We start from the raw sequence: 26,676 nt of genomic DNA, 5'->3' as shown, positions 1-26,676 counted from the left end.
TTATTTAAAGCACCATACAGAAAAGATCAATATTAATAAACGCATTAAGTTTATTGGACAATTATTTTCCTCGCTACAAGCCAATAAGGAGCGTATGACCAATGACTCAACACACACGTTTGTTCAGACAGGAACAGATGACACTGGTTCACCACACGTTCGGTGTTAACAAGATGTGTCAAATGGGCCAGTATAAGAAAAGACACACAGAGAAGGATGTGTGTTTCAACACTTCTCAGCCAACTAGTTAAAGTTTCCCACGGGAATTGTAGTTGACCCTCAGTTACCCGTGCCTCGGGTATATTCATATATAGTTATTATTTACTCATACATAACGAAATAAACAACTAAATGCAAAAAAATGGAACAAAATACATTTTGGTTTTAGTTAAGTACAGCCTTGAATAAGCTTTTTCGCATGAAAAATGTTTACAAAGGCTACTGGATAACAAGACTTATACTGAATTTACAGTAATGCGCATGCTCAGAAGTCTACATTGGTTCTTATTCTTAATATTGAGTGTGTTAAATATGTACCTCTTTATTGTAATTTAACGAATTAATTTAGTTATTTATTTAATAACTGCAAAAACTAGTGCTGGCAAGGAGCATTTTCATACTGGAATCAATAAAATTGTAAAGAAGTATCTCTCTGTTGCTATTAAAGCTTCTCAAAGCAGACGCATCATGCTTAAAGATAGCCCATCTGTCCGATAAATCCAATCAAGGGTGACATGAGAATGTGGAAAATAGTTACAATCGTACACAGTAAATGCCTTTCCAATGATCATAATGCACGACTTTCGAAGTGGCTTTTAGAGATGGTTTGTACAGAGACAATTTACTTAATGTTACATTTTACTTTTAACATTCTCGTTTAATGTTCTCTCCATTTTGTACTTGCCACATGTTAGGTTATTGTGTAAAACGTCTACTATAGAACCGCTCAATAAAGCTCCATCTGTTAAATTGTCAGATTAAGTTGTTAAATAATCCTATTTTGAATATAAATATATCTTTAATCGATCTTAAATTATACGCATTTTATTTTCCCAGCAGTAACTTCGCTGGCACACACGACACGTGCTCACACTTTGGTCTAAAGAATGTTAAGCGTGTCTGTTTCACACCTGTGCGTAACAGGCGCTCGCGTGCCAAAGTTTTCCACGTGCCCTTTTGTCCAGCATCGGTCCAGCAGGTAAAGTTTACATTTGATGAAATTGCATCAGAGCAACGTGTTATGGTTAGTGCCATAAGGTCAAACTTATCGTGAATTAAGCAAACACTTTATTTGTTCTCTACAAGGCACATTGTTTTCGATTTATATCCGATTTAATATAAAAATCACAAAAACTTTATTTTTTAGATTTGTAATAAAATTACAAGTTATGTTTTAGGTAGCATATGCTAATTAATATTTATGCAAATGAAAGCTACACATTTTCCCTCACTAGCCACTATTTCCTGGAATCGAACCAACAATCTTTGAGCTGTAACGCATTGCTCCTAGTCCCGTCGTGCACCTCATCGTGACCCAAATTATAATTGTTTTTCAGTTTATTACGACGAAAGCAAGTTTATTTTAATACGCTCCTCAATCTCTTAGGCGAAGACCTTGCAAGACCTTGCAAGTCATGACTCCCCCTCCCCATCACCACCTTTTGTCCACGACAGACCTCGCGCTCAACGTTCACTGTTAAACAGACGTGTTAAAAGCATCATAATACTAATGGAGTTATGAGCGTGGGTGAGCGTGTCATCACTCTGCTCCACCTAACATCAAGCTTTCCCACGGGATTTTTCGTATGTGCCAAGGTGCCCATGCAGGGGTCAAAAAGTGAAGCAACACATGGCCAGCAGCAACAGCACAGCCAAACATAATATCCAAACTTTTTACTTTATGTTTTTATGGACGAGTTAAAATCAGTTTTTGCTTATTTGCTGTTGGCACACATCAATATAAAAGGCGTACGCACACCTGGATAGAGCAGGCGCATTGGACGTTTGAGGGCATAGGCTGTTCATACTGTGGAAAGAAGTAACTGAAATAGAATTCCAGACTATATTTTGCATTTGGTGTGTATTCGACCGATCTTTATGTAGTATCTGACCGTTGGTCGCAGGTGCGAAAGCAATGCGCGAAAATTGCGCATCTCATGCAATTCCAAAGTATGGCAGTGACGCGGGGCTGGTGTCAGTGTGTTCGTTTTTACACATCTGCAGTTCGACAATATTCTGTTCCCACGAGAAAATCTGAACTCTCACTTTTTGTTATCCTGGATTTTAGTTAAATGCCCAAACAACAATTCTAAACATCCTCTCAGTTGGATACTACAATATAAATGTAAAGTGTTATCGACTCTTCGAAATAAATTATGAAATAATATGTAGTAGCCTTTAATATTGTTAAATATGTAGTGAATTATACACATTGAATGCTTGTGCCTGGAGGTCATCAACTTCGAACAGGAGGCGCGTGTCCGTGTTAAGATGTCCTTATCCTAAATTGCCTCTGTATTGACTTATTGGCGCAATAAAGAGTACAAACCAGTCCATAAAGTCATAAGCGTTCTATTGCCATATTATTTGTTATTCAATGCAATTATCATTTATTCACTTAAAAAAATTGGAGACATTTAGGAACAATCTTATAATGTACCAAATTTCTGCTGCTTTACATGCAATTACGTGTTGGATATATGATCTTTAAGCCGTGGAAACGGTGTTTTATTAAACATAATCGATTTATAGTTTCTTATCTTTGAATATATTAAGAGGTTAATAGGGACCAGCAGAGAGCCATAAGGACAATACGGCCATAAGGTTGGACACGTGATTGACACCTCGACCTCGTCACCAATGAAAGGCCGACATCTCCAATATAAGCATGCGTGTGTGTGAGTATCCTCACTAGTAGAAAACAAACTCAAGCAACGAAGATCAACCGGAATATACTTTTATATAACGACTTTTTACGCTTTATTTTAAGCGCTCTGCTTTGGTGCTGCAAACCCAACAGACAGACACACGATGGTCACTCCAAAAATGGCAAGCCGTCGAGGAACCAAAAGAGTGAGTAGATAAATATCTGAATAACTGTAATAGACTTTCATTATACTGTTTTAAAAGAAATGCATCAAAATGTAAGAACTTTACAAATATGTGACGTTCTCCATCTAGATTTTGAAACCTGTTATAGAGAAGAAACGGAGAGACAGAATTAACCAGCGTTTAGATGAGCTGAGAACCCTTCTCCTGGATAACACACTGGACTCGGTAAGATGGGAAATGCAAACTTTCTTCATTAAAAGAGCATTTTGATTTTCAAACGAACCACGAAAACGTAACAGAAATGTTTCAGCGTCTACGTTCACTTTTACAGCGACTTCAGAACCCCAAGCTGGAGAAAGCTGAGATTCTAGAGTTAACAGTCGAATACATCAAGAAAAAAGCGCAAAAGCCAAGAGAAAGTCAGGGTAAGTTTTCTGTCTGAATTTATTTAAAAAACTCATTTAATATCTAAAAATCTAATGTTCAATATTTGTGTCTAACTTTAAATGCTGACTGATTTTACTTTGCTAAAACGAAGCCTTAAAATGTCTTAAAAGAAGATTCTAATTTATTCTTTGTCTCTGTCTTTCTCTCCCCCTCTTGTTTTGATCATTCTCTACTTTTGATCATTTTAACATGAAATGTACCTCATTCTCAATAACTCAATATCATTTTACTACTTTTAACAATCTCTCTATTTGCCTCAATTACTCTCATTCCCCCATCAACTTTTCATGACAAAACCCTTACTTTTTAACAACAACAATCGACCATAATTATTTATGGTGAAACATTTCACGTCTCCTTCTGTCTCACCTAAACACTTTTAACCCCCCTCCTATTCCTTTTTCTTTGTACTTCTTCATTTCCCTACTCTGTCTTCACCCTGATCCCTCATTTTAGGAGATGCTAATAAGAACTCAGACCCCCATGACACATACGCTCCTGCTTTACCCTCTGGAAGACCACATGTGCCCTTCGCCTCAGTCCACGAGCCTGTCAACGCACAGATGCCCTCCAACCCCCTCTACAAAGCCGGGTTTAAGGAGTGCATCTCGCGACTGTCCAGCTTCATCGACTGTGTGGAGCCTTCTCAGCGAGACAACTTCATCCAGGGCTTGTGCCACCACCTCGACTCCTACAGCAAAGCTGCCCACCATCCCTGGATCCCGAGCCCAGAGCTGACGTGCAGGCCCGACGTCCCGGCGATGGGACCCATGAGAGGAAACACAGAGGCCTTTGCCTACCCCAACAGTTTGTATCCCAATTCCTTTATGCTACACCATCCTCATCCAGCTGGACCCATGACGCACTCTTACCTCTCGCCTCCGTACTCCATCTCCCCTCCACCGTCTCCTTGTTACTCAAACAGTTCTCCACCCTTCTCCAGTTCACCCACGTATCTTTCCCTACCCGGCCACTTCGTGTTCCCTCCCACCATCTCCCCGCTTTCCACTGACTCTTTGTCATCATCGTCCTCTTTTAGCATCTCGCCCCCTGCTCTGCCTGTAGTCCCAGGACCTCATCTTCAGGCTTGCCCAACTCCATTGGGACCCACGGCCTCAGCTCCACCCTGCCAACCCCGGACTCTGAGGCGAGCTCTTTTCCAGAACCAGATGCGGTGTGTCTGGAGGCCATGGTAAAATACAGAGAAACAATCACTGAGTTACCTGTGACAGAAGCTGGACTTCTTTGCATTCTTGTAGATCTGGCGTAAGGTGGTAAAGAAACATTTAAGGTCTATGCTTAACGCACAAAATGTCAGACTTGGTTGTTTATTGGTGTTGTCTGTAGTCTCTGTAGTAATGCAATTCCCACAAATATATTTATTTTTACCTCCTGTAAATTGTAAATTAACTGTACATTGATCACTTAATAAAGCTCTATAATTTTGTTATTTTTAAGACTGTATTGAATTAGTACTTTGTATAAAAACTTTGCACCCTCGCAAACAGAATTTCTGCATGATGTTAGTAAGCGAATAACACATTATACAATACAGATTGCTCCACAGTAATGAACAGAAAAATAATGAAAACTTATAATACATTCTAATAAATCTAACAGATTTTAATAATAACTCTCAGCCAGGGGACAGGGTCTACTATTAGGGGGCCTCAAGTTAAAAAAATTATATAAAATGAAAAATTTATAAGAAAATGTCTCTAATCAGGGTTCCCACTCTAAACCAAATGTCAAATTCCCTTACTTTTCCATGACTTTCACTGACTAAAATGCTGATTTCCCATGACATATAATGTGTGGAAAAAACAGGCCACTGTATAATGTTGAAAGGTCCTAAAACACAAAAAATATATAATAACCCTAAAATACTTCCCAACTTATGTCATGTTTTTATTTGTATTTATTATTCATTTTTATTTTATTTTTTATATTGTTTAATTTATTTATAAATCATCTTTATTTTTGTTACTAAGACAACATATATTCCTATTTGTATTAAGAGCTGCTCCCTCAGGCTATATCTTTTCTGTATCCTATTCTGAAGAAACGAATGCTATGCAGCCATGTTTGTTTGTAAATCTTGATATTCTAAATAAATAAAAATAAATAAACATCTTCTAGATGTTTAAATGACTCAGGAGAGTTCTACATATCGCCGCTAGATGGCGCAGCTACGTCATTCATAAAGCACGTGAGAATAGCATCTGTACATTAAAATAGATTAAAATGTCTGTATTTTGTAGCACCTTCATTCCAACGCGAGCACGAGGACTAGCTGAATTGTCTGTATTATTGCATTTCGCATTTGAGTCTATATAATATTGCTTGAATGGGTATAATATCTGCACAGCTTTCCATGTCAAACGGATAGAAAATGTCCGGTCAGGTCAGGTCGGGAATTGCGATGCCTCTCTCCCGTCCGCGTCTCCACGCGCATGCGCAGCACAGCTGCGTAGCAGCGTTTTGCACCAACATGGATTAAATACAAATTCAGAGCTAATCCAGGGTTTGTTGATACTAGTTTAAATTGAATTCGAGTTGTGTTGCACCATTTCATTTTAAACAGAGATTAACAAATCACGCTCCTGTATGAAATATCGCTAATTGCTCCCTGATCGCTTTGTATAAAAGCGTCTGCTAAATGACTTAATGTAAATGTAAAACTTTAACCTGTATTTAAACCGTCATTCATTTTGTTTGCCAGATGGATTCGGGCAAACTGATAGTTTATCTCACTCTGTGCTGAGGTGTTTTCTTTATTTCCATTTTTATTTACAATAAACACATGATGCCTATGTGCATGTTTCTTTTCCGCACATTTGATCATAGATGTGTGTTTTTTTATTATTTAAACCTCATCGGTAGCTAGTTTAAAGTGAATCTCTAATCGAGAGATAAATCAGAGTTTAAAATAATGGAGCAACAGAATTAAAGCTAGTCTAGATTTATTGTCAAATTAAAGGATCAAATTATATTTTAAAAATAATCAGGATTATTTTAAAACAAGGTTTACAGTTTGGTGAAACAGAATTATTAAATAAACCTCGATTAATCTAGATTCAAGACTAATTCTTGTTGGTGCAACCCACCCATTGACATGAGAGCCACAGAACCCTTCCTCCTTTCCAGAAGCCTTTGTCTTCTTGGTCAAGGCAGTATATCATTTGCATACATGGAGAAACGACAGCTGAATGCAGTCAAATTAATAACTTCACCAGAATCGCCTCATTGAAATGCAAATCAGGCGTTAAGTAATTCAAATGTGCTAACTTTTGGGCATGCATTGACTAAAGCATGTCAACAGTTATTAGGTAATATATACATCACTAGTATTTTCCATTTAAATGTTTGAATATGGAGAAATATGTGCAGCCTGTTTTGGTTAATTTAGAAGAAATCGACAGAAGCAAACAGACGAGGGTACAGAAGGCATAAAACAAACACCTTAATGTGTTTTTTTGGAAATGTCCTTTCCATTAGAGCAAAAGAAGACATGAAAGCAAAATAGACCAACATCTCAAAATTGAACAGTAGGCCTATTGGGCTGAGTGTCCTGCCTTAAACAATAACTTGACAAGTTTGATGTCAGACTCCTCATCTAATAACTATCAATTTTATATGTTGTGCTGATAGATCTAAACAGTCCTCCCTTAAATGTGAAACAAACTTATTTTCACCATCAGTGTGTGTGTGTTTGTGCATGGTACATTTAGTGTAATTATACAGTAAGTTTAATGATCACAACAACAAAGTTTTTGTAATTCGTCAATCCTTTTTTTTGCAGTGTGATTAATTATTTTTGTATCTTAATGTCCTGTAAAATAACAAATTAGTCCCAATAATACCAAAATAATTCCAACAGTTTATTGCCCTGCAAAATAAACAAATGATGTTTATTTTGCTTTTCCTTTGCGCAGTCATTTATTCTAAATATAAACTTGAAACTTTAGCATAGAAAACATACACAATGTGGCTTAGTTTATTTTGTTATTGCCTAATGAGTGAATTCTAAAGAAGACTATGGTCTGTTAACTGATTATTTTGTAGATGTTGTTGAAAAATGAAACATGAATGAGAGGGATTAAATTTTTTTGTTTTATTATATATTTCCCATTTTGTTAAGAAAAATTGTAAACAAATATGAGAAGGGCCCATTTTTCCACTTGAGCCCCTGCCCCTCAAAATGTCTGTCCACGTCCCTGTGTTACAGTATAATCCATGTCGTCTTCTTGTTAATAAACTGCGATATAATGTAATAATACTACATTATTATTATTTATTCGTTTTAATGAACAAATAACCCTGGTTTTAAATAAAGGAATGGATGACGCGTGTCATCAATAATAATATGCAGTATGCAGAATACATCTGTTGTAGAGCTCAATCTACGAGCAGCATAGATTAACTGCCCTCTGCTGGACAAAGATAATATGCGTGAGTGTTCTGATTTCCCCCCTCCAAACAGAACGAGTCAAATTTTGTAATGTCGCACAAACATGATTCATTTTAAGGTCTCGTGTTATTTATATAATATGTGGCATATTAGTGTTTCCTTCGCAAGAACGTTCACATTTGTCAATCGTCAAACGCAGTCGTGGTTAATGTTCGAAGATTTGTAGCCTGCGCAAGCCAGTTGTAGTCAAAAGTACCCTACGTACTAAAACTACAAATACCAGCGGACGAAACACGCGGGGTAGGAACTGGCAGCTTCGGTTGTCAATAAAAAACAAAACTGAAGCCATCTGGAAAAATAGTGCAATAAATGCAAGACGACTCATTAGTTCTCCTACGGGGGAGGCAGACTTTATAACTCTGTCTGTTCATCGAGCATCGAAAACACATTTATGTACACTCTGGCCTGTGTGAAGAAAAGCTTCTGAGGATTTTTGTGGTTGCCTGAGCGTAAGTGTGAAACACGTGAGCCGAAAGCACATATGTACAAAACGATTCTATTCTATTAATGCGCTGAAATAAAACATTCATAATGTACTGGTGTTTTTCACGAAGCCCGTTCACAATTCATGCGTTGTTGCAACCTGTTAACAAAGTTGACTTTTTAACGCAGGCGCCTGGCTACGGCACCTAAAAAATAAAAACTAGGGTAATCCCACCCCAAAGCTTATCTCATTGGACAGTAATGAAACCATTTCCCAATCGTCAGCGTCGTATTGGCTGTATCAGCTGCTAATCGCGGCGTCATGGGACGCTAAGGGTATAAATTCAGCCGAAAGCCCCCATTTCTCACAGTGAGACGCTGCAATCCTTCAGCAAACGTAGTCAGTGCGCCCGGTGGGTAACAGTTAGCATAAATAAATTGAAACCAAACTGTTATTCTCATTGTTATCCGTACTTCCACAAAGCCTTGACGATATTCCAAAACAGTAGTCTTCTGCATTTGAATAAGCTTTATTTGGAAGAGGCGTGTCCTCTGAATTTATTATTTTGATTCTGGACGTGATGTCAGCGGACAGCTGCGCGCGCTGGCGCTTGCTCGTGCACCGGCGCCGATAGTGAGGGATGTGCGAGGACGGCAGTTGCTACACCGGCTAGTCTGTTGTAGTTTTTTTGTCCTCCGTATATTTATACGGGAGAGAGAGGGGCAAGTGTGCCGTGTACCTTTAAGAGAGGGCGGAGAGAGACCGCTCGAGTGTGTTTGAGGAGCATTGGTGCTGTTTAGGTAACTTACCTCTTTATTTTCTCTCGTCTGATTTCTTGTGTCGATCTTGCTAATGTTTTATTAATGAGCTGGGGGCGGGGCCATACGAAGTAATTATTACGATAGTGACGAAGACGCGTACAGTAAAGGTGGGTGACGTAGAGCCCAACATTTAACGTATACACACACTTGCTACTTGTTGGCAGGATCTGACATCAGTTTAACAGTTTCCACGCTGCACTGTTAACTTTTTAACTCTTTATTTATTGATTTTTGTTTTATGAATCAAAGTTTAGGAGTTTGTATTAAAAATAAATTCTGTAGGATAGTTTACAGGCCATATTATTAATATAGAATGTAGAAATTCCTACAGGTTTTGTTATATTTGATTCTTAAAAGTCATTTTCCATCGTAGTTTTGACAATAATAATCAATTCTAAACTTTGATTGGACTGCGTCTTATTTGCGTTGCACAGATTCCAGATAGGATCTTTTGCAATTATGGCAGTAATTCCATTAAAAGTCCATTATGACCGTTTATCTGTTTTAATGCGAGAGCAAATTCGCCTGACTTGTTTGTTTTCATTTCAGATTCACGCCCTCTTCAATGCCAACCTGAAAAATGATAGAGATGTCTGTTGTCAAAGAAACTGTTTTGTCATGTGAGGGGAACACAGACCCCCCTTCCCATCAGCCCTCCGAACTCTCTGGAAATAATAGCAACGTCCTCCATTCACCCGGAAAGACAACACGTACACACGTCTGCAAAGAGGATGGTAAAGAGACTGAAAATAAGGCATCACACGAGCGCACCGTGGCAGTCGCTGGTAACAGAGCGGCGAGTGAAAAAAGCTCGCTTGAGGCTGAACTCTCCACACAAACCCAGAACGGTACCCCGCAGTCTAAACAGCAAACGCAGAGACTCAATAAGCGGCGAAGCACTATGAGTGCCGGCTTCAAGTACCCCGGTTTTGGTAAACGACGACGCCGTGCCAACTCTGAGAGCAGCTCTGTCCTCCCGACAAACTTCCTGCTGGGCGGGAACATTTTTGACCCGCTCAACCTCAACAGCCTTTTGGATGAAGAGGTGAACCGGGCTCTCAATGCGGAGACCCCCAAATCCTCTCCGTTGCCTGCCAAAAATAGAGACCCTGTAGAGATCCTGATACCCAGAGACATCACAGACCCCCTCAATCTCAACTGCCCTGGCACAAGAGACAGAAGTTTGCTGGTGTCGCCACTGAAAAGCGGTGGCAGGCGACGACATAGGAACAAGCACCACGGAGCTGGAGGACGAGGTTCGAGTGAATCAATGGTGTCGCAGCCTGAGTTATTGGAGACTAACGGCTGCTCAGCAACACAAGTTGATGGAGCCACATCACTCGAGTCAGGCACTGCAGTGGACAGCCTTGACTTTGAGACCCTGAAAGACGACCAAACACTTTTGAGCTCCACTGCTGAGGCACAGAGTTCAAACAAGCCCCATTCAACCCCAAATGGTGATGACATGAAAGACAAAAGGGGGAGCGTTCCACCTTCCAATGATGCCTCGACAGCACCACCATCCACAAACCCCACCAACCCTTCATCAAACAGACAACGCAAACGCAAGCGTCCCGGCAGCCGAATGGATACAGATTGTTCATATGGGGCAAGAAGCTCCGGGGGATATTCCCAGTCTTTTCAAGCCGCAGGTTCCGGCCGTGCCTCCGGAGGTGCCGACAAGCCCTGTCCAAACCAGTATAACAACAACAATAACAACCAGCAGCAGAAAAAGAAGTTTCAGTTCGGCAACTATAACAAATACTATGGTTATCGTAATCCGGGGCTGAGTGACGATCATCGAATCCGTGTCTTCAAACCAGAGTGGTTCAAGGGGAAGGCCGTGTTAGATCTGGGCTGCAACACGGGCCACGTGACGCTGTCCATTGCCAAGAACTGGCATCCTGCACGAATCGTGGGTCTGGATATCGACGGATCGCTGATACACGCCGCCCGACAAAACATACGCCATTACCTCTCCGTAGTCCACACGCAGCAGGCCCGACGTTCAGGGGAAAATGGAGAGAGGAAAGAAGAGAAGGATTTAGCTGAAGAAAAACGCAAGACGGAGGAGAGAAATGAAGAGAAGTGTGCTCCGAAAGACGTATATGTAGCGATGGAAGTGGCTGAAAAAGGCAAGGAGACAAAAGGGAGTGATGCGGAGAACAAGTCCACAAATGACGATCGGGAAGGTGAGGGTGGGAAAATGGAGGATGGGGAATGTGTAGGCCTCCCGGATGTGAAGAATTCATTCCCAGTGTCACTCAGGATCTCAAGAGGACCCATAGCTGCCCCCCCTTTGCCTGAGATGAGCGCAAACAATCTCCCTCCTGGAGATTTCCCTGCCAACATCACTTTTGTCAAGGTAAGACCGAGAGCGTTTGAGTTCACTGTCATTTGCACAATATAACACGTTACAATGTAAACATCAATGTGCAAAATGCCATATGTGATATATAAAACATACAACGAATTGTGTGATTCTTACCGTACTCATGCAGGGTGTTTAATAGAGTAAATAATAAACAATAAATGTTTCATGCAACAGATGCATGCAGGTCTGTCATCCATTTTAGGGACTGAACCTTATAAAGACTGCTTTGATCACAGAGGTGTGCCAATAATATGTTTTAATAGTAAAAAACAGTTTCGTCTAAATAAAGTAATGTAGATACCCAGTCACTCGTTTTGTTGCAGAATTGAAGATAAATGTCTACTTACTGTTAGTCTTTGTGATCACAAACTTTTGTCTTTTGTCAGATTACACTCCTGATATCCTGCATGTGTGCTTATACGTACAAGTACATTTTAGTTAAAAATCCATCTCTGTGTTTAGCTGAAATTATACATTTTTTGTTTCATTCTTTAAACTGCTAACAATATATCTCCTAAATTTCAAATATTGTTTCTATTTGCATTTGTTTGCTGAAAATGAAAACCGGAGAAATGGGTGAAAATATGCGAACGTAATCAGACCTCAAATACTGCAAAGAAAACAAGTTCATATTCCTTTTTAAGCAACGCAACAGTCATAATTGGACATGTATTCAGGAAGAGTTTTTTTATGTGACAACTGGCATGTTTATCACAGTTTTCTGTGTCTTGTCTTGCTGTCAGTCTTTCACATTGCTGATGGATGACTTTGTCACTCCGAGGTTTCATTTAGTTGAAATTTAACACACACCACTGGACTCGAATGACCACAATACATCTTTAAATCCTGATCAAATAAAAAAGATTCTGTGGGTTTCTGGGGTGTTTTTTATGTGTGTCAGTAAGCAACCCCAACAAACACCTAGCAACCCATGAAAAATCACACCTTACTACCTGCAAAGGGATGTTTCGACATTCACTCACAGCTTGCAAGGGCAAGCACAACACGTTTTGTCTTGTATGTGGCGCAATGGGGGTCTGTGCAAATGCAACTTTTTAGACATCAGTTTCCTGATTCTTTGTCTCTCTCTCACTTCACAGGGGAACTATGTGCTGGAGTGCGATTCGCTTCTACTGACACAAAAGGAGGAGTATGATGTCATACTGTGTTTGAGCGTGACAAAGTGGGTCCACCTGAACTGGGGTGATGCGGGACTCAAGCGGCTCTTCCATAGGATTTACAGACACCTGAGGCCGGGGGGACTCTTCATCCTGGAGCCTCAGCCGTGGAACTCTTACAGCAAGAGAAAGAAACTCACTGTATGTGTGCTAGTAAAATCCAGTTGAGTGATGCAATCACAAGCGGTCAGCTGAGACGTTTGACCTTATCCCTGCTGTCATCACGAATCTCAAATGCGTGTCCAGTGGCTGCTTGTGATTGGATATTATTGTGGGCAGGCGGGGCTCTGATTAAGACTTTTATTCAATTTTATTTTATTCATCACTGTAAATGAATGCATGGTGAGGTCAGGCTCATCCAAAACGCACTGATTTTAATGTTGTTTTAATTTCCAGGAGGTCATCTGTAAAAATTACCAAAGCATTCGTTTAAGACCGGACCAGTTCTCCTCTTTCCTGACTACTGAGGTGGGCTTCAACAGTTATGAGCTCATCGGAACTCCACAGAATTTATCTAGAGGTCAGTGTTTTCGAATGCCACTTCTGCTTTAAATTGCATTTTCATAATGAAACTGATGTTTTGTAGCGTTTGTTTATATCTCAGTCTTTTCTACTTTTGTCTTAGGCTTTCAGAGACCAATCTACCTTTTTCACAAAGGACCCTCACCTCAGAAGTGACAGTTTAGACCAGCATTTGAAACCACTGGAACTTTGGAGAATTAATTTCTTTGAAATGGGGACAAGACTAGAACTGAATTTGACACGTTCTGTATTTGGATTTTTGATGGAATCTCACTGGTGCTGAGACAAAATTACTCTCCCCTGCCATTAAAAGGAAAACCTCTGTGATGTTTCCAATGGTTCTGCTGAAGATGAGGCCTTTTCTATTACAGTCAGCTGGTGTTACTGGTTTCTCTCAAATTAAAGTCCTGCATAGGAATCAAATCAAGGAAATGTCATCAAGTAATTACAAATTCATCAATGTTATAATGGTTAAATTGTGTGAGGAAGATCTGTCCGTCTGTCAAGCACACAACAGATAAATCATCGTTCAGGATTTGTAATGTTTGCTTATGGTTGCAAAGCCGTATTTGATTTGTTTAGTTTTTTTTGTTAAAAAAGATTGTACGTTCGCCAAAAAGTTCACATGAAGCTCTGGTTTCTTTCGTTGTTGCCATGGACTTGAGTTTTCTTCAAGAAAACAAAACATTGCTTTTAATATAGATAGCAGTTTTCATTTTTACACAGCAAAGCTTTTCGCAATTTTAACATCGGTCTTTTCAGCAACAGTTTTGGAGCCAGATTGATGACTGCCACTTTTCATAAACTTCCAGTAGCTCTTCAATCGTAATAGTTTAGGTCTTAACACAATATAATTTGGTCTTTGGGAGGTTTGAGGTTAAAGTGTGTTGTCCCCAATAAAATGTCCAGATCTCCGAAGTATGTGATGACTTTTTGTAGTGGTGCGTCAGGAAACGATAATGAATCTTATATTTTATCTTGACTGATTTGTCAATTGTAAAAGTTTAACAGCGATAGAAGTTTGTAAAATTGTTCATGTCACTGAGGTTTGACGCCTTGTTGAAAGTTTGCACTAAACCGAGGTCAAATTGGTCTCCCGTATTTGTACTTTGTGTGCAAATGTAAACTTGATGTGTCTCTAAAATAAGTCCTTTTTCATTCAAAGGACCGCTTCAAAGCAATTGAAAACTAAATAAACTGAAAAATAACATGAGATTGTCACGTTGGTCTGTTTTTTCAGGTAATTATAACCTACACCTCATCATATTTTCTTTCTTGTAGCTAAACACATCTCTTGTATGCTTCGAGACAAGACAATAGATTTTTGTCTGCTATTGTTATGGGAGCCAAGAGTCTTTAACATTATTAAAAACCATGGAATTAGCTTCCACTGTTATGCAGATGATACTCAGCTATTTATCTCATCAATTCCAGATGATTCCTTCTCGCTATCCAAATTGGCAGAGTGTGTTGAAGATATAAAACATTAATTTCCTTCTTAATTTCTAATAAAACAGAAATATTACTTATCGGACCAAAGACAAGTTTATAACCTGCAAGTTGAATGCTGTACTGTTACTCCAACAAAGTAAAAGATCTAGGTGTTATATTATACAGCAACCTGTTATTTTGAAATCATGTGTCATCTGATATGTCGCAGAAACAGACTTCTTCCACCTTAGAAATGTTGCCAAATGATGAAATATTCTATGTGTTGCTGACGCGGAGAAGCTTATTCATGCATTTTTGACCTCAAGAATTGACTATTGTAGTGTAGTTCTAACCAGGTCCAGAAAATATCATCACATAACCCCAATGTTATCAACCCTTCACTGGATACACATTAAGTATCGTATTGACTTTAAAGTTCTTTTAATCACTTATAAAGGCAAGGCAAGTTTATTTGTATAGCACATTTCATACACAATGGCAATTCAAAGTGCTTTACATAGAAGAAATTAAAAATATCCATTTGATAAAACAGTTAAGAAATAAGTAAAATAAAAGTAACCAGTTAAGAATAAAAAATAAAATAACATAGTTCAGAAGAAATAAGAAAAAGAAAAATTAACCAGTTAAGAATAAAAATAAAATAAAATATAGTTTAGAATAGATAATAAATAAAATAAAGCACAAACAGTCGGACGGTCAGAGGCACAGTGGCACATTAATCAAATGCAAAGTTAAACAGATGTGTTTTGAGTCTATAAAGCCTTAAAGGGTTTAGCCCCTACCTACCTAACAGAGCTTCTATCACACTACAACCCATCACGCTCTCTAAGATCACCTAGAATAACTAAATCCAACAAAGGGGGTCGAGCTTTCTCATACGTAGCATCTAAACTCCCGACACTATTCTAGGGTCAGACACAAACCATGTAAACCAATCTGTGACCTGCTGCTTTGGAAAATCTCACCCTGCTGGAAACTGAGGAGGGCCTGTCGTTGACATAAGCTATGTAAGGATGCTATAAAGGAGAAATGGTCAAGCATGACATCCTGACATTATTTCCGATAACAAATTCGTCTACAACTTTAAACTTTCTTTTATCAGTGAGAGGGAGAAGTTTGACAGGAGGATTAAGAACATTTTGAAGAAGAGTGGCAACCCATAGGAGTCATATCGAGAGCCATTCGATGATCATAAATCCTGTTTTTGATAATGGTGGCAATAAATAATGTTGTTCACAAGAAACTTCTCTTTTTTTTCTTAGAAGATAAATGACCTTAGAAATGTCTTAAAGCGGTGAATTGTGTTTTTCTTCATAGGACACTGTTCTAAATGCACGACAGATGATGGTTATATTTGCACTTAATGTCTGATGGGCTAAATATGGTTCATATTTGAATGCAACTTTAAAATGCCTATACATTCACAAGAAACACTCAAGTCTTCTGTATATTTGAAAAGTTTCATAAATCATGTTTTTTATTGTGCATTCCAATCAACATCCATGATAACTCAATAAATACAGCTAACTAACACAATAAAAACATGTTCACATAATAAATAACATGATTTTTGAAATTTGTATATACAGTAGATTATATATAATTGTTGTACTTTACATCTGATCCAACTGTGTGTATTATTATTTTTTCAATTCACAAAAACAATAAATTGCAGTTGCAATTGCAAATCAATTGTCTCCTGTAAGCTATTTAGACAGTTAGTAGATATCTACAAATATTTTAACATGTTCCGCACATCTTTAGTTAAGTCATGGTTACAGTAGTAAATTTGGTTTTGCCAAAAGTCATCAATACAACAACAAAACAACACTTTTACCATAGTTCATTTTCACTGGTCCAGAAGCACTTCCAGTTTCAGTTTAGTTCACTTATTTACTTTTAATCTTACACATTCATTATTACATTTTTGTTTGATTCGGTTACAAATATTGTATTTTGTCATTCAGCTCCCCCTACTGGACAAATGAGAAGCGACAGGGGCTTAAAACTGCCTAAGGTCTGCGAGCTCCCCATATAGTTTCGAGAGGGGGAGGAGCTTGACGTTTTTGATTAAAGATAACAAGGGGGATTTATTTTTAAATAATGATGTTCACAGATAAATGATTTATAATAAATAATTCACCACTGTTTCAAACTATTTGAATGATTAAAAATGAAACACATTAAACACATTTGTAATGACAGTGTAGTAAAACCATGGTTCAATTTCGTAGGGTTTTTATTGACCTTTTAACCGGAAGTCTTAAATTACAGCTTTTCTTGGTTGCTAACACACTACAATATACAGTTGGCACATTCTTCTCGGGTCCCAACAAGATTCATTAACAGTTGCAGCATCCCAATTCGCATAGTTTGCGTCCTAAATAGTTTTCGAAAATATAATTAGTACGTCCCAAATCATAGTATGCTGAAATGAGTATTCTAAAAGGACCCGGATGGTCTAATGTTTCCGGTGAACAGTGTAAATCCATTGACACTACACACAACTCACCGCGAGAGGGCGCTACAGTGCCTTAATAAAATGAAACAGTAAACATAAGTATACAGTAAACATAACATACAAAATAATAAATGAATAAATACTTCAATGCAAGGAAGAGCTGTATTTTGATGTTCGTGGTTTTGATGTCCATTGCTACTCACTTTAATGTGTATTCTTTTCTAAAGCAAGAACTGTTCATACTTTAAGTAGTATAAGACAGCAAGTGTTAAATTGATCTCACTCTAGTGTTCACTAGGCAGAAAGCTAGTCTGTGTATTATATTGATATTTGATGATTTGTATTTGTAGATCATTTGAGGCACGTTTGTTTTTGACCGAAGGGCATTTTTTATGAGAATGTTCGTTTCTGACCTGTAAGTTTGAGGTTTGTGTAGGTTTGTGTATTGAGAATGTGTTTAGTTTACTATTTATAAAGCTTGAAAAAAGATATATAAAGAGAAACTTTCAGCAAATTCTACCCGGTGGCTGCAAAAAAGTCTACACTGCAATATCCGGAACAACCGCTAGATGGAGATATTGTACAAGAAAATATACTGTGTGTTCATATGAGTTTTCTATGAGTTCATTAATGATGCCCCTGGATCTATCTATCACATGTTTTTCTGCATGTATGTACATAAATGTCATTTTATACATTTTGTAGTGTTTTTGTGAGCTGCTTTTTATAGCCCCTGTCAGATCACTGTGTAGATGCGTATACATATACACACAATTTCACAACACAAAAACACACAGAGACTTATGCAGGAGTGAATATGTAAACAGGTCAATCCATTGAAAGGCATATTCTTACCAATACGATGAAATCTTTTCTCCATATTCATTGTCTGTTTTGTGTTTTATAAATATCCAATGAAAACATGTCTCTCTCTCTCTCTCTCTCTCTCTCTCTCTCTCTCTCTCTCTCTCTCTCTCTCTCTCTCTCTCTCTCTCTCTCTCTCTCTCTCTCTCTTAGTGCCAGCTTTCTTTTCTAGTGTACATCCTGTTCTCATTGCGTGCCGCTGAAACATGCGTGAAAGCCTTTATATGTCTTTCTATCTGTCTGTCCTGCTTCAGTGAGGAAACATCACTAGTGTGAAGTGTGTACTTGTTGTAGGCTGACACAGGGTTTTCATCTAGATTTGTGTACAGAAGTGCACACAGCCGGTTGAACATCCGTCCTTCCCACTCTGGGGATGGGAATTGCTTTGGTGGAATCGTGGATGGCAGGCTATGTTGGATGCAGGGACCCTCGCGTCCTCCACTCACAGGACTGCTGATTCAAAGGCTTTGAAGCTCAGATGTACCCCTCGAATAACTCAAATGGTCCAGTCCACAGATTTAAAGGCAAAGTGAAATTGGTTTTAAATGCAGTTGCATTAAAGTGAAAATCTAAATTCTGTCATCATTTATTCAACCCCATGTCGTTCAGAATCTGTTTTTCTGTGCAATGCAAAAGAAGATTTTTTGTGAAACGTCTCAGTGGTTTTGTGTTCAAACAATGGAAGTCAGTGAGGTAAGTTCTGTGTTGTTTGGTTGCTCACGTTTCTCTAAATATCTTCTTTTGTGTTCTGCGGAAAGGTCATACAGGTTTCTGGGTGAGCATTTTTATATAGACTCAGCTTTATTTATAATAGAAATCCTTTGCTTTTCGAGGATGTGAATACACACGACGAGCCGATTAAAGTGTCAACAAAGGCATAAAAAAAGATGAGAGCGTCACTTAAAGTAGCATCTTACATCTCTTGCCCTCTTTCTCTCTTTAACGGCTTTACTTTTTTATCAAATGAATGCCGACTTTCTCACACATTGTGTAGTTCAAAATGGTATACTGCCATACTCCACAGTATATTATGCGAAGCTTGGCTAAATGTGCACTAACCAGAGGATGCTCTATCCCACAATGCAATGCACATGACACTGAATTCTTTGTGGCTCACTGACCGTTTGAGTATGATCCAGCTGACTGCATACTGTGTAGTTTAAAGTGCCTATACCTGTACAAATCTGTAAAACGTTATGTATAGTAGTATTCAACACTGGTGTCACATGACCTCATTCATTAAAAAAGAGCAGGGAACACATCAACTACGTGAGTTGAAATGTCACAGCCTATAGAAGGTGAAGTGGAGTGCATTACATTGTGGTATTAGATGGTGTAATGTGTGTACACAAAGTATTCATACAGCAAAAACCGTGAGATTCGTTTGCTATTCCTATAAGTTTCCATTTGCTCTCCATTAGGTCTCATTGGTGTGTTGGATGAATATTTGAGATTCTAAAGCAATTTCATCTGTGATTTTTCTTTCTTATGGGTAAGAGCAGGATAGTCTCGTGGACTACAGCACACTACTGTTTAAAGCGTTTAATCACACAAGAAGTACTGTTGGCATGCGCTATACCAGTTAGATCACTGATTTCACTAAAGCCTCTGCCACATTACAGCATCCTGGCTATTTACACAGAACCAACTCTGCAGCGTTGCCAAGGCAACGGTTACAGAAAGCCTTGACAACCGGAGTGCCCTTGTTATCCTCCTCTTCTCCGTGTCGGTCTTTTATGGCGAAATCGTTCGTTCTCTCTCATTTGGAGACCCTGATTTTTCATTCACGCCGTTTTCTTGAGTAATGCATCTCTATTGAACTCTCTCTCTCTCTCCACGCGTCTTCACCTCCCCTCCATCCTTTGATGTCTCCTCCCTCCGTGCGCGTGCTCGCGCTCTGTCTACATCTTCTGCCGTTTCAGTGCATCCCCTCGTTCTTTCTCCCCCTTCTGTCACCTCTCGTCTCCGCGCTCATCCTCCCCTCATCTCCTTTTACTTGCTCGCGTCGTCTATCCCATCTCTCCGTTTCTCATTTCTGTATCTCCCAGTCTCATCACCCGCATCCCTCTCATCGTCCTTTCCTCGTTTGCCGGATCCCGAAAGCAGACCCCTCTCATTCTCCCTCTCTCCTACTCTCTCTCCGTCCCTCCCCTCCCTCTTTGCGTCCCCCCTCCCTCCATACTCGTTTTCTTCAATGCTTAAGTCAGTCAAAGGAGATACAGAGAAGAAAAGAGAGGCGAACGGCGGGCTCTGAGAGAGAGAAAGAGAGAAGGAGAGAAGGAGAAAAGCTGGAGGGAGAGCGGGGAGAGGGGGGAACGGGGGTTTGGATACATCTCCACCTGACTCCTCTCTGCCATGGACTGCCTCTGCATAGTGACCACAAAGGTAAGCCAATTCAGAAAAGCAGAGAGAGCGAAAACACGCAATGTGTGGCGTGGACGCAAGGGGGAAACTTTCATTGCAGTCTGTGTTGCTTGTGCGTAAATCTGGTAACGTTAAGCGCACGCTCTGTTTGGAGGGATGCTCATAGGTTCCGCACTTGTTCTTTGGTCTGATATCCTGAGCTCACACTGAAATGAAATCACAGGCTGTTTTTTTCTATCCCTTCTCGTTTTGCGCGTAAGGGGCCGTTCATGCAGGACGCGTAGGCTACTTGCGTTCCAGCAGCGATACGCGGCGCAGTGGAGTACAACGGAACGCAGGGTTTTAAAGTCCCCATGAAATCGAATAGAAGTTGTTTGGCTTTTAGTACGAGTGTGTTAGTCTTAGTGTGCACACAAATGTTTTCAAAATTCGCGTCTCGAATATATAAGCATCAAAAGTCACAGTCTCTCACTTAATTCAATGTACAGATCAATGATTCTTGTGAAGACCTCCAAACGCTATTGGCTAATTTGATAAGGATATGTCCCGCCACAACTTCCTGTTTAAGCGGAAAAGATGATGCAGCGTGGAACGAATTTTCGTGGCCCTTCAGTGGCTCCTCTCAAAGCAGAAATTCTTTCAACTTGACCAAGCGCACAGCTTGAGATGCGGATAAAAAGTGTGCAGTGTAAAAACACTCACAGGTTAAATTATATTGTCCTCTACAGTATTCTTTAAAGGTAGATTTGTCTGTTTTAAATATTTGAGTTATTGGAAGTGTTTTGTTGCCCATCTGGTGTCTGCAGAGCTTATCTTCCATCTATTAAAACCTCTTCATAGTATACATTCAACAACTTCCAGCTACAGGTCGCTACAGTGACACGAACCGATGACAGATAAAATAGTTTTTTGCCCCACATTTTCAACATCTTGGCCAACACCGTTATCACCATCAATGGCGTTCTGGCCCCAAACCCTGCTTCGTTTCTTCCCCTGCTGTGGCTGTTCACAGTCCCGTGGTGCTGGCAGTGATTAAGAGGAGGAGAAAGGGATTACAAAGGCTATATAATGAAAAGCAAAGGAAAGAGGCGTTAAATGGTAAAGGGGAGGAGGCATACGTGTGGGAGACAGAACGAGAGGTCGAGCTTTCATTAATAAACACTCGCATGCTTGTGGGATTTGTCATCTAAATGCAGAGCCCTTAGGGCAGCGTGTGTGTGCGTGTGGAGGTGAGACACGTCCCCCCGCTCTGGACGGCATGCGCCTCTTTGCCCATGTCGTGTTGCTGGCAGAGCCCGCTGAACGGTTTATGTAACGTTGGCCGGTGCTTTTTCTCGGCACTGGTGTCTGTTCTATCACTTCTCTCTCTCTTTTGAAGTCTTCGGATTGACTCCCACCCTCAGCACATGCTCCGCCTCAGCACTACAATGACCTCACTCCCAACAGATCTACTGCACTGAACGTGTGAGAGAGACTCAGAAAGGTACAGAGAGAGAGAGAGAGAGAGTTGAGAAATTAGCGCAGTGTCTGCTCATGTGTGGGATGAGAGAGAAATGGCGCACTGATCTTTGAAATGAATGGCAGTGTTAGGTGTGGAAATGTTTTCTTTAAATGGACAAAAAACTTTTTAAAGACTATGACTTCAGTCACACCAGGAAGCTAAAGCTGTAACCACACTAATACATTTGTGTTAAAATGCATCTCTCAGTTTTTACCTTCCGTCCACACGGAAACTGCATTTTTTTGGTCTGTGAAAATGAAGCTCTCCAAAGCAGATCAATTTTAAAAGGCATATATCGTGTTGTAATGTGAAGTGTGAAAATGAAGGCTTTCAAAAAATTTTTGTCATGTGACCCAATAAAAAAACTCATACCTACATTGCAAAATTGGAGGAACATAAATAAATGCCTGACAGAAATTCAAACGTCTTGAGTTTTACTCATGCCCAGCACAGAGACGTTTTCTTTTTATGTTCTTGCTTTTTGGTACCCAAACATTATGTTCCCGTCCGGTTGAGCTGTTGTATTCTAGATGTGTTTGATGTTTTGCTTTACTGTACGTTGCTCATGTTTTGTTGCATTGGAATCAGTTTTCTGTTTGTGTATGTGAGCGTGTGTGTGTGTTAGCTCATCTGTGGCCACAGATGCATGTGAATGTCACTCAGTTCCTGTTGGCTTCATTTGATTTAAGCCTGTTCCCTTGGCAACAGAAGCGGGCGCCCGCTCCTCAGTTGACAGAAGCAGACAATATGAAGTGGGTGTGAGATGATGTAGGAAAACGGTGGAACATTTGTATGTATTTGGTGTTCATGCTATAAGATGCGTGTATCTGCATAGAGTCTTTTTAATGCCTTTGTTTGTCGGTGTGTATGATGTTGGGCCGTGTGTGTGTGTGTGTGCTATGTGCGTGTGTATTCGCAGAAGTACAGGTTTACTCTTTCGGGTTGGACTGAAACTGGATCTCTCCCGTGGTGACTGAGATTGAACCAAATTTGGCTCCTTGGATTGTGAAAATGGATGAATGTACCACACTTTGACCAATACCGTCTCTTGCTGTCTTCATTATATTGTTTCACATTAATTCATATTTCTGGCATCATTTTGTGTGCCAAATCATTTTTTATTGTGGATTCATGTTTTCAGAGATTCATATTTGCTGTACTACATCTTTTATTTTGAAGGAAACGTAGTAGATTGCAGCACATATTTAACAATCTTTCAAATGGTCAGGCATAATACGTTCACCACTGTCGAGAGACTCGGTAAGAACGTACAGTAATTGTTTCACATACGTTCTCTTAAACTTTAAGTAGAAATGCACGAAATGAACACCGTATTACGGTTGTAAATTGACACTGCTGGGTCCATGTTTTACCAGTTTCCACTGGACATTTCCTAACCGAACCTATGTCCCTGATGTCCCTGAAAGTTTTTGTCTTGTTTAGGGATGCACCGATATGTAAATGTTGTGCGATAACCGGTTATTAATTGACATCGGAAGTCGAAAAACCGAATTATTGGCCGATATACAGTATCTAAATATGAATATAAAATGATTCATACAAATTATTCATGATTATCGGCTCTTATATATTGGCGTAACTTTTATTACCGGCCGATACGATAACATTAAAATGACCATTTATCTGCCGATACCGCCGTTAATTTATCGTGCATCCCTACTTGTGTTTTATCAGATTACCCGTTGAAAACCAAACGATCAACTACTAGTAATTAAACAGATTTTGGTGCAGTTGACTTTCAAAGAAATCTGAGCATTTGTCATTTTCTGAGACATTTTTAGATTGAGTTCGTTGTACAGTAGTCGTGGCTCAAGGTTAAATTGTATTGTGTGTGAATACACACCAGGTGCGCCGGACATTTGAACATTGCGGTGGATGTCCAGAACACATTCCTACATGTGAGGTCACTCAACAATCCGATTCACCCCATGTGCCAGCATCACAATGTGTTTTCATTTCTTATAAAGTATCAGTTTGTCATTCATTACTTCGTTGTGTAAAACATCAGCAGAAATAAATCGTTTTATTGCTGTTCTTACATGGAAAATATTGGTGACAAAAGGGAACTGTTCACCCTGAAATTTAAAATGTGCCATATTTTTGTCCTGACAGAATGACAATTAAACGTTTTTTCTCTCGAATCACATTTACATTCACATATTCAGACTTGATCATGGTTTGTTACGACTCCGAGTAAGTTTAAATGTACAAGTAGATGACTAAATGAGCACTGTTTTGTTATCATTTAATGCTAAATATAGCCTACATTCTTTGTCAGACAGAACCAGATGTTTGTAAAAGGTGTACGTGGGTGTCTGACTTTAAAGCAAATTGCAACATTTTTGTATAATTTAAATCTAAATACGAACTGTAACTGAATAAAAGCTCAGCATTTTACTGCATGTACAGTTGCAATTGCATCATTTCATACTTTTGCTATTCTTGTCCAATTTATTTTTGTCAGAACGGACAAACAGCATAAATAGGAGAGTTTAACGCGGTGTGATATCTTTTCGCTCTCTAATGACGGAGATTGTTTAAGCAAGTGCTGCGTGTGAAGTTGACAGGCGTCTTTGTGTCGCTCATCCACGCCGTTGAAGCACAGTTGTTTTCATCAGACTTCACAAAGCAGATGGATGTCATGCTAATGCCTGCTAGCTTGTGTTGCAATGAAACGATCGGTTCGTATTCGATTAACCCTGTAAAGCAAAACTAGGCCACACACATTCTTGTGTAACATGCGGACAGAAACTAAACATATTTCATGTGCACGTATGCCTGTTCACACCAAGAACAACAACTAAAAGAAGTCACACATTTCTCATCAAATTCATCCGAATGATCTCGAAAGGCAATTGAAAGAGCAACATGTGATATAAAGCTAATATCATGTAAAAAGATAATGAAAGAGAAGAAACTAGATCCAGACATGAACAAAGATTTGCGATCCAGGGTTAAAGGCTATCATTTGCATGAGTAATTACATTTTGGCTTTAGATGATTTGGAATACAGTGCCTGTTAAGCTCTTTTTATGTTTTGATGTCACAGATTTAACCGCCTGTGTCTGAAATTGAGACAGATATGTGGCAGGGTGTTTTAGAAAGCTTGACCACAGGATAACACGCATTACTCAGCTAATGGATCTATGAGTGACATGATGAAAAATTGCTGTTCATTCGTTCTGGAGAGCAGTTGTTGGGTGTCCGCAGGCATAGAGAATACGTTTTGGTCTTTTTCTTAGTCAGTATAAGGATTCTATTGTATAGTGTTTATCAGTTGGCTATAGGGTTATTTGGAATTTGAAAACCATTTTAATTGATTTGATTGGTCAATAAATTGGATGAATTGAATTTGTAAGTATTTGCAGAAAAAGCCCCCAAAGGTTGGTCTTTAGAAAACTATGATAATAGTATGAAGAACCTTTAACCTTTCTGTTTTCACATTTCAGGTTCTTTGTAGTGGAAACAAAGTAAGAAGAAATGGTTCTGTTAGGTTCTTCGAGGAACCAAAAAGTAATTGTCTATGGCTTGGCTTCTATGGAAAACAGATTCTTCTGTGGTATCCGGCTGAGGATTCATTTCTCAATCCTTTATTTTAAGAGTGACAAGTAGGAAGACATCAAGTCTGAATCCAATATTCTCATAACAGCCTGTCGACAGATTCCATCTGGGTGATTTCTGAAGGCAGCGTGGCGATCTTAAGATCTTCCGCTTTTAGGTCTTTGCGCAGAGTCCAACATTTTCATGTGCGTTTATTTGTATTTGGCACTTGTTTGTACGGTGTCTCTGAATTGTCAAACGCCTCTCAAAGTGCTTGCTACGTATGCGGAAAACGCAGAAAATCTAAACCAGTCCGGATTTCTTTATGACGGACAAAAATACCGGAGTCATTGTGTAAATGTGATTGACACGACGTGAGGTCGTATTTATTTTTTAACGTATGGAAATTTCGGACTCGACTGTGCAATGGCCTTTAGTATGAAAGTATCATGCTTCATTCTAAAAAATGCTGAGTTGTTTCAACTAATGTGTGTAAAATATCAAATCAAGTCCCTTTACTGTCACCAACCCATGTACGCAAATGCAATCTTGTGTGCCGTTCTGAGCAACAAAGCAGTCAGTGATGGGACAAAAACCATGTAACAATCAAAAAAATGTCCGTATACACATCATCGGGTTATAAATAAACCTATGCTTGGTTGTTGTTATCCAACCTTGGGTTGAAAAAGCCAATATTTTTATTTGGAAAAAAAACCCATTTTAGGGTAATTTATAACCCAGTGGTTGGTTTTAGTCCTATTTTACCCAACAATGGGTTGAGCCAACGCAGCATTTAGAGTGTTGTTTGCGAAAAATAAAGAATGACTTCAGAAGACCTGTAATGTTGTTCACAAGTCATACAAGTCACCCTTGATCCTTTAAAAGCTTTAATTTATTGTAATTGCTTGGAAAAGCACAGACAGAGAATTTCTCTTAAGTAAATAAAGACTGAATTGTCATTTTTGGGTGAACTTTTCCCGTTCCGTTGCCATCTGCTTGGGTCAAATGTCGAATAGGACTTGTGCAGTGAGCAGTTCTGTGACGTATTGTGGTAAGAAAACTTTCTGAAGTGATGAACGTCTCCATGGAAATTAGCAAGCCATTTAAAAAAGATGCGTTCAGACGTCTGTGAGAGTGAGAAATGGCTGGAGATCTGCACAGCGTGCAATTACGTCTTTAAAAATA

General features: G+C 39.3%; 3 protein-coding genes across 4 annotated transcripts in view; all 3 read left to right on the top strand.

Annotated features, from left to right (window-relative positions):
• The first annotated feature begins 2,796 nt into the window (after positions 1-2,796).
• her1 (hairy-related 1) lies at positions 2,797-4,953 on the top strand. Its single transcript, XM_079451326.1, has 5 exons — positions 2,797-2,897; positions 2,990-3,072; positions 3,181-3,276; positions 3,383-3,476; positions 3,955-4,953. The coding sequence occupies exons 1-5, from the start codon at positions 2,888-2,890 to the stop codon at positions 4,692-4,694; spliced, it is 1,023 nt and encodes a 340-aa protein (XP_079307452.1). The 5' UTR covers positions 2,797-2,887; the 3' UTR covers positions 4,695-4,953.
• A 3,805-nt stretch (positions 4,954-8,758) lies between these two features.
• Positions 8,759-14,530, top strand: mepcea (methylphosphate capping enzyme a). Of its 2 annotated transcripts, none has more exons than XM_079488349.1 (5): positions 8,759-9,193; positions 9,764-11,579; positions 12,689-12,907; positions 13,163-13,286; positions 13,392-14,530. In XM_079488349.1, the coding sequence occupies exons 2-5, from the start codon at positions 9,795-9,797 to the stop codon at positions 13,442-13,444; spliced, it is 2,181 nt and encodes a 726-aa protein (XP_079344475.1). In that variant the 5' UTR covers positions 8,759-9,193; positions 9,764-9,794; the 3' UTR covers positions 13,445-14,530. The 2 variants fall into 2 exon arrangements, with proteins under 2 accessions (XP_079344475.1, XP_079344474.1); XM_079488348.1 differs by having other exon boundaries at positions 8,760-8,805; positions 13,392-14,521.
• A 5,890-nt stretch (positions 14,531-20,420) lies between these two features.
• Positions 20,421-26,676, top strand: part of dlg4a (discs, large homolog 4a) — a gene marked incomplete at both ends in the record, with an annotated part of 69,536 nt that continues 63,280 nt past the window's right edge. The window contains one exon of the mRNA XM_079447612.1: positions 20,421-20,450. Coding sequence (XP_079303738.1) covers positions 20,421-20,450 — 30 coding nt within the window. The remainder of the gene's footprint in view (positions 20,451-26,676) is intronic.

This window comes from Barbatula barbatula (genome assembly GCF_947034865.1).
Source record: "Barbatula barbatula genome assembly, chromosome: 2".
Lineage (NCBI taxonomy): Eukaryota > Metazoa > Chordata > Actinopteri > Cypriniformes > Nemacheilidae > Barbatula > Barbatula barbatula.
The sequence above is the reverse complement of the archived record's forward strand: the minus strand, read 5'-3'. Positions and strand labels throughout refer to the sequence as shown.

Bases quoted from the DNA above. Each gene is read 5' to 3' on its own strand.
- her1 (XM_079451326.1), top strand. The intron at 3,073-3,180 runs GTGAGTAGATAA...TTCTCCATCTAG, and splicing joins GCCGTCGAGGAACCAAAAGA to ATTTTGAAACCTGTTATAGA. The intron at 3,277-3,382 runs GTAAGATGGGAA...TCACTTTTACAG, and splicing joins TGGATAACACACTGGACTCG to CGACTTCAGAACCCCAAGCT.
- mepcea (XM_079488349.1), top strand. From the start codon at position 9,795: ATGATAGAGATGTCTGTTGTCAAAGAAACTGTTTTGTCATGTGAGGGG. The intron at 11,580-12,688 runs GTAAGACCGAGA...CTCACTTCACAG, and splicing joins CCAACATCACTTTTGTCAAG to GGGAACTATGTGCTGGAGTG. The intron at 13,287-13,391 runs GTCAGTGTTTTC...CTTTTGTCTTAG, and splicing joins TCCACAGAATTTATCTAGAG to GCTTTCAGAGACCAATCTAC.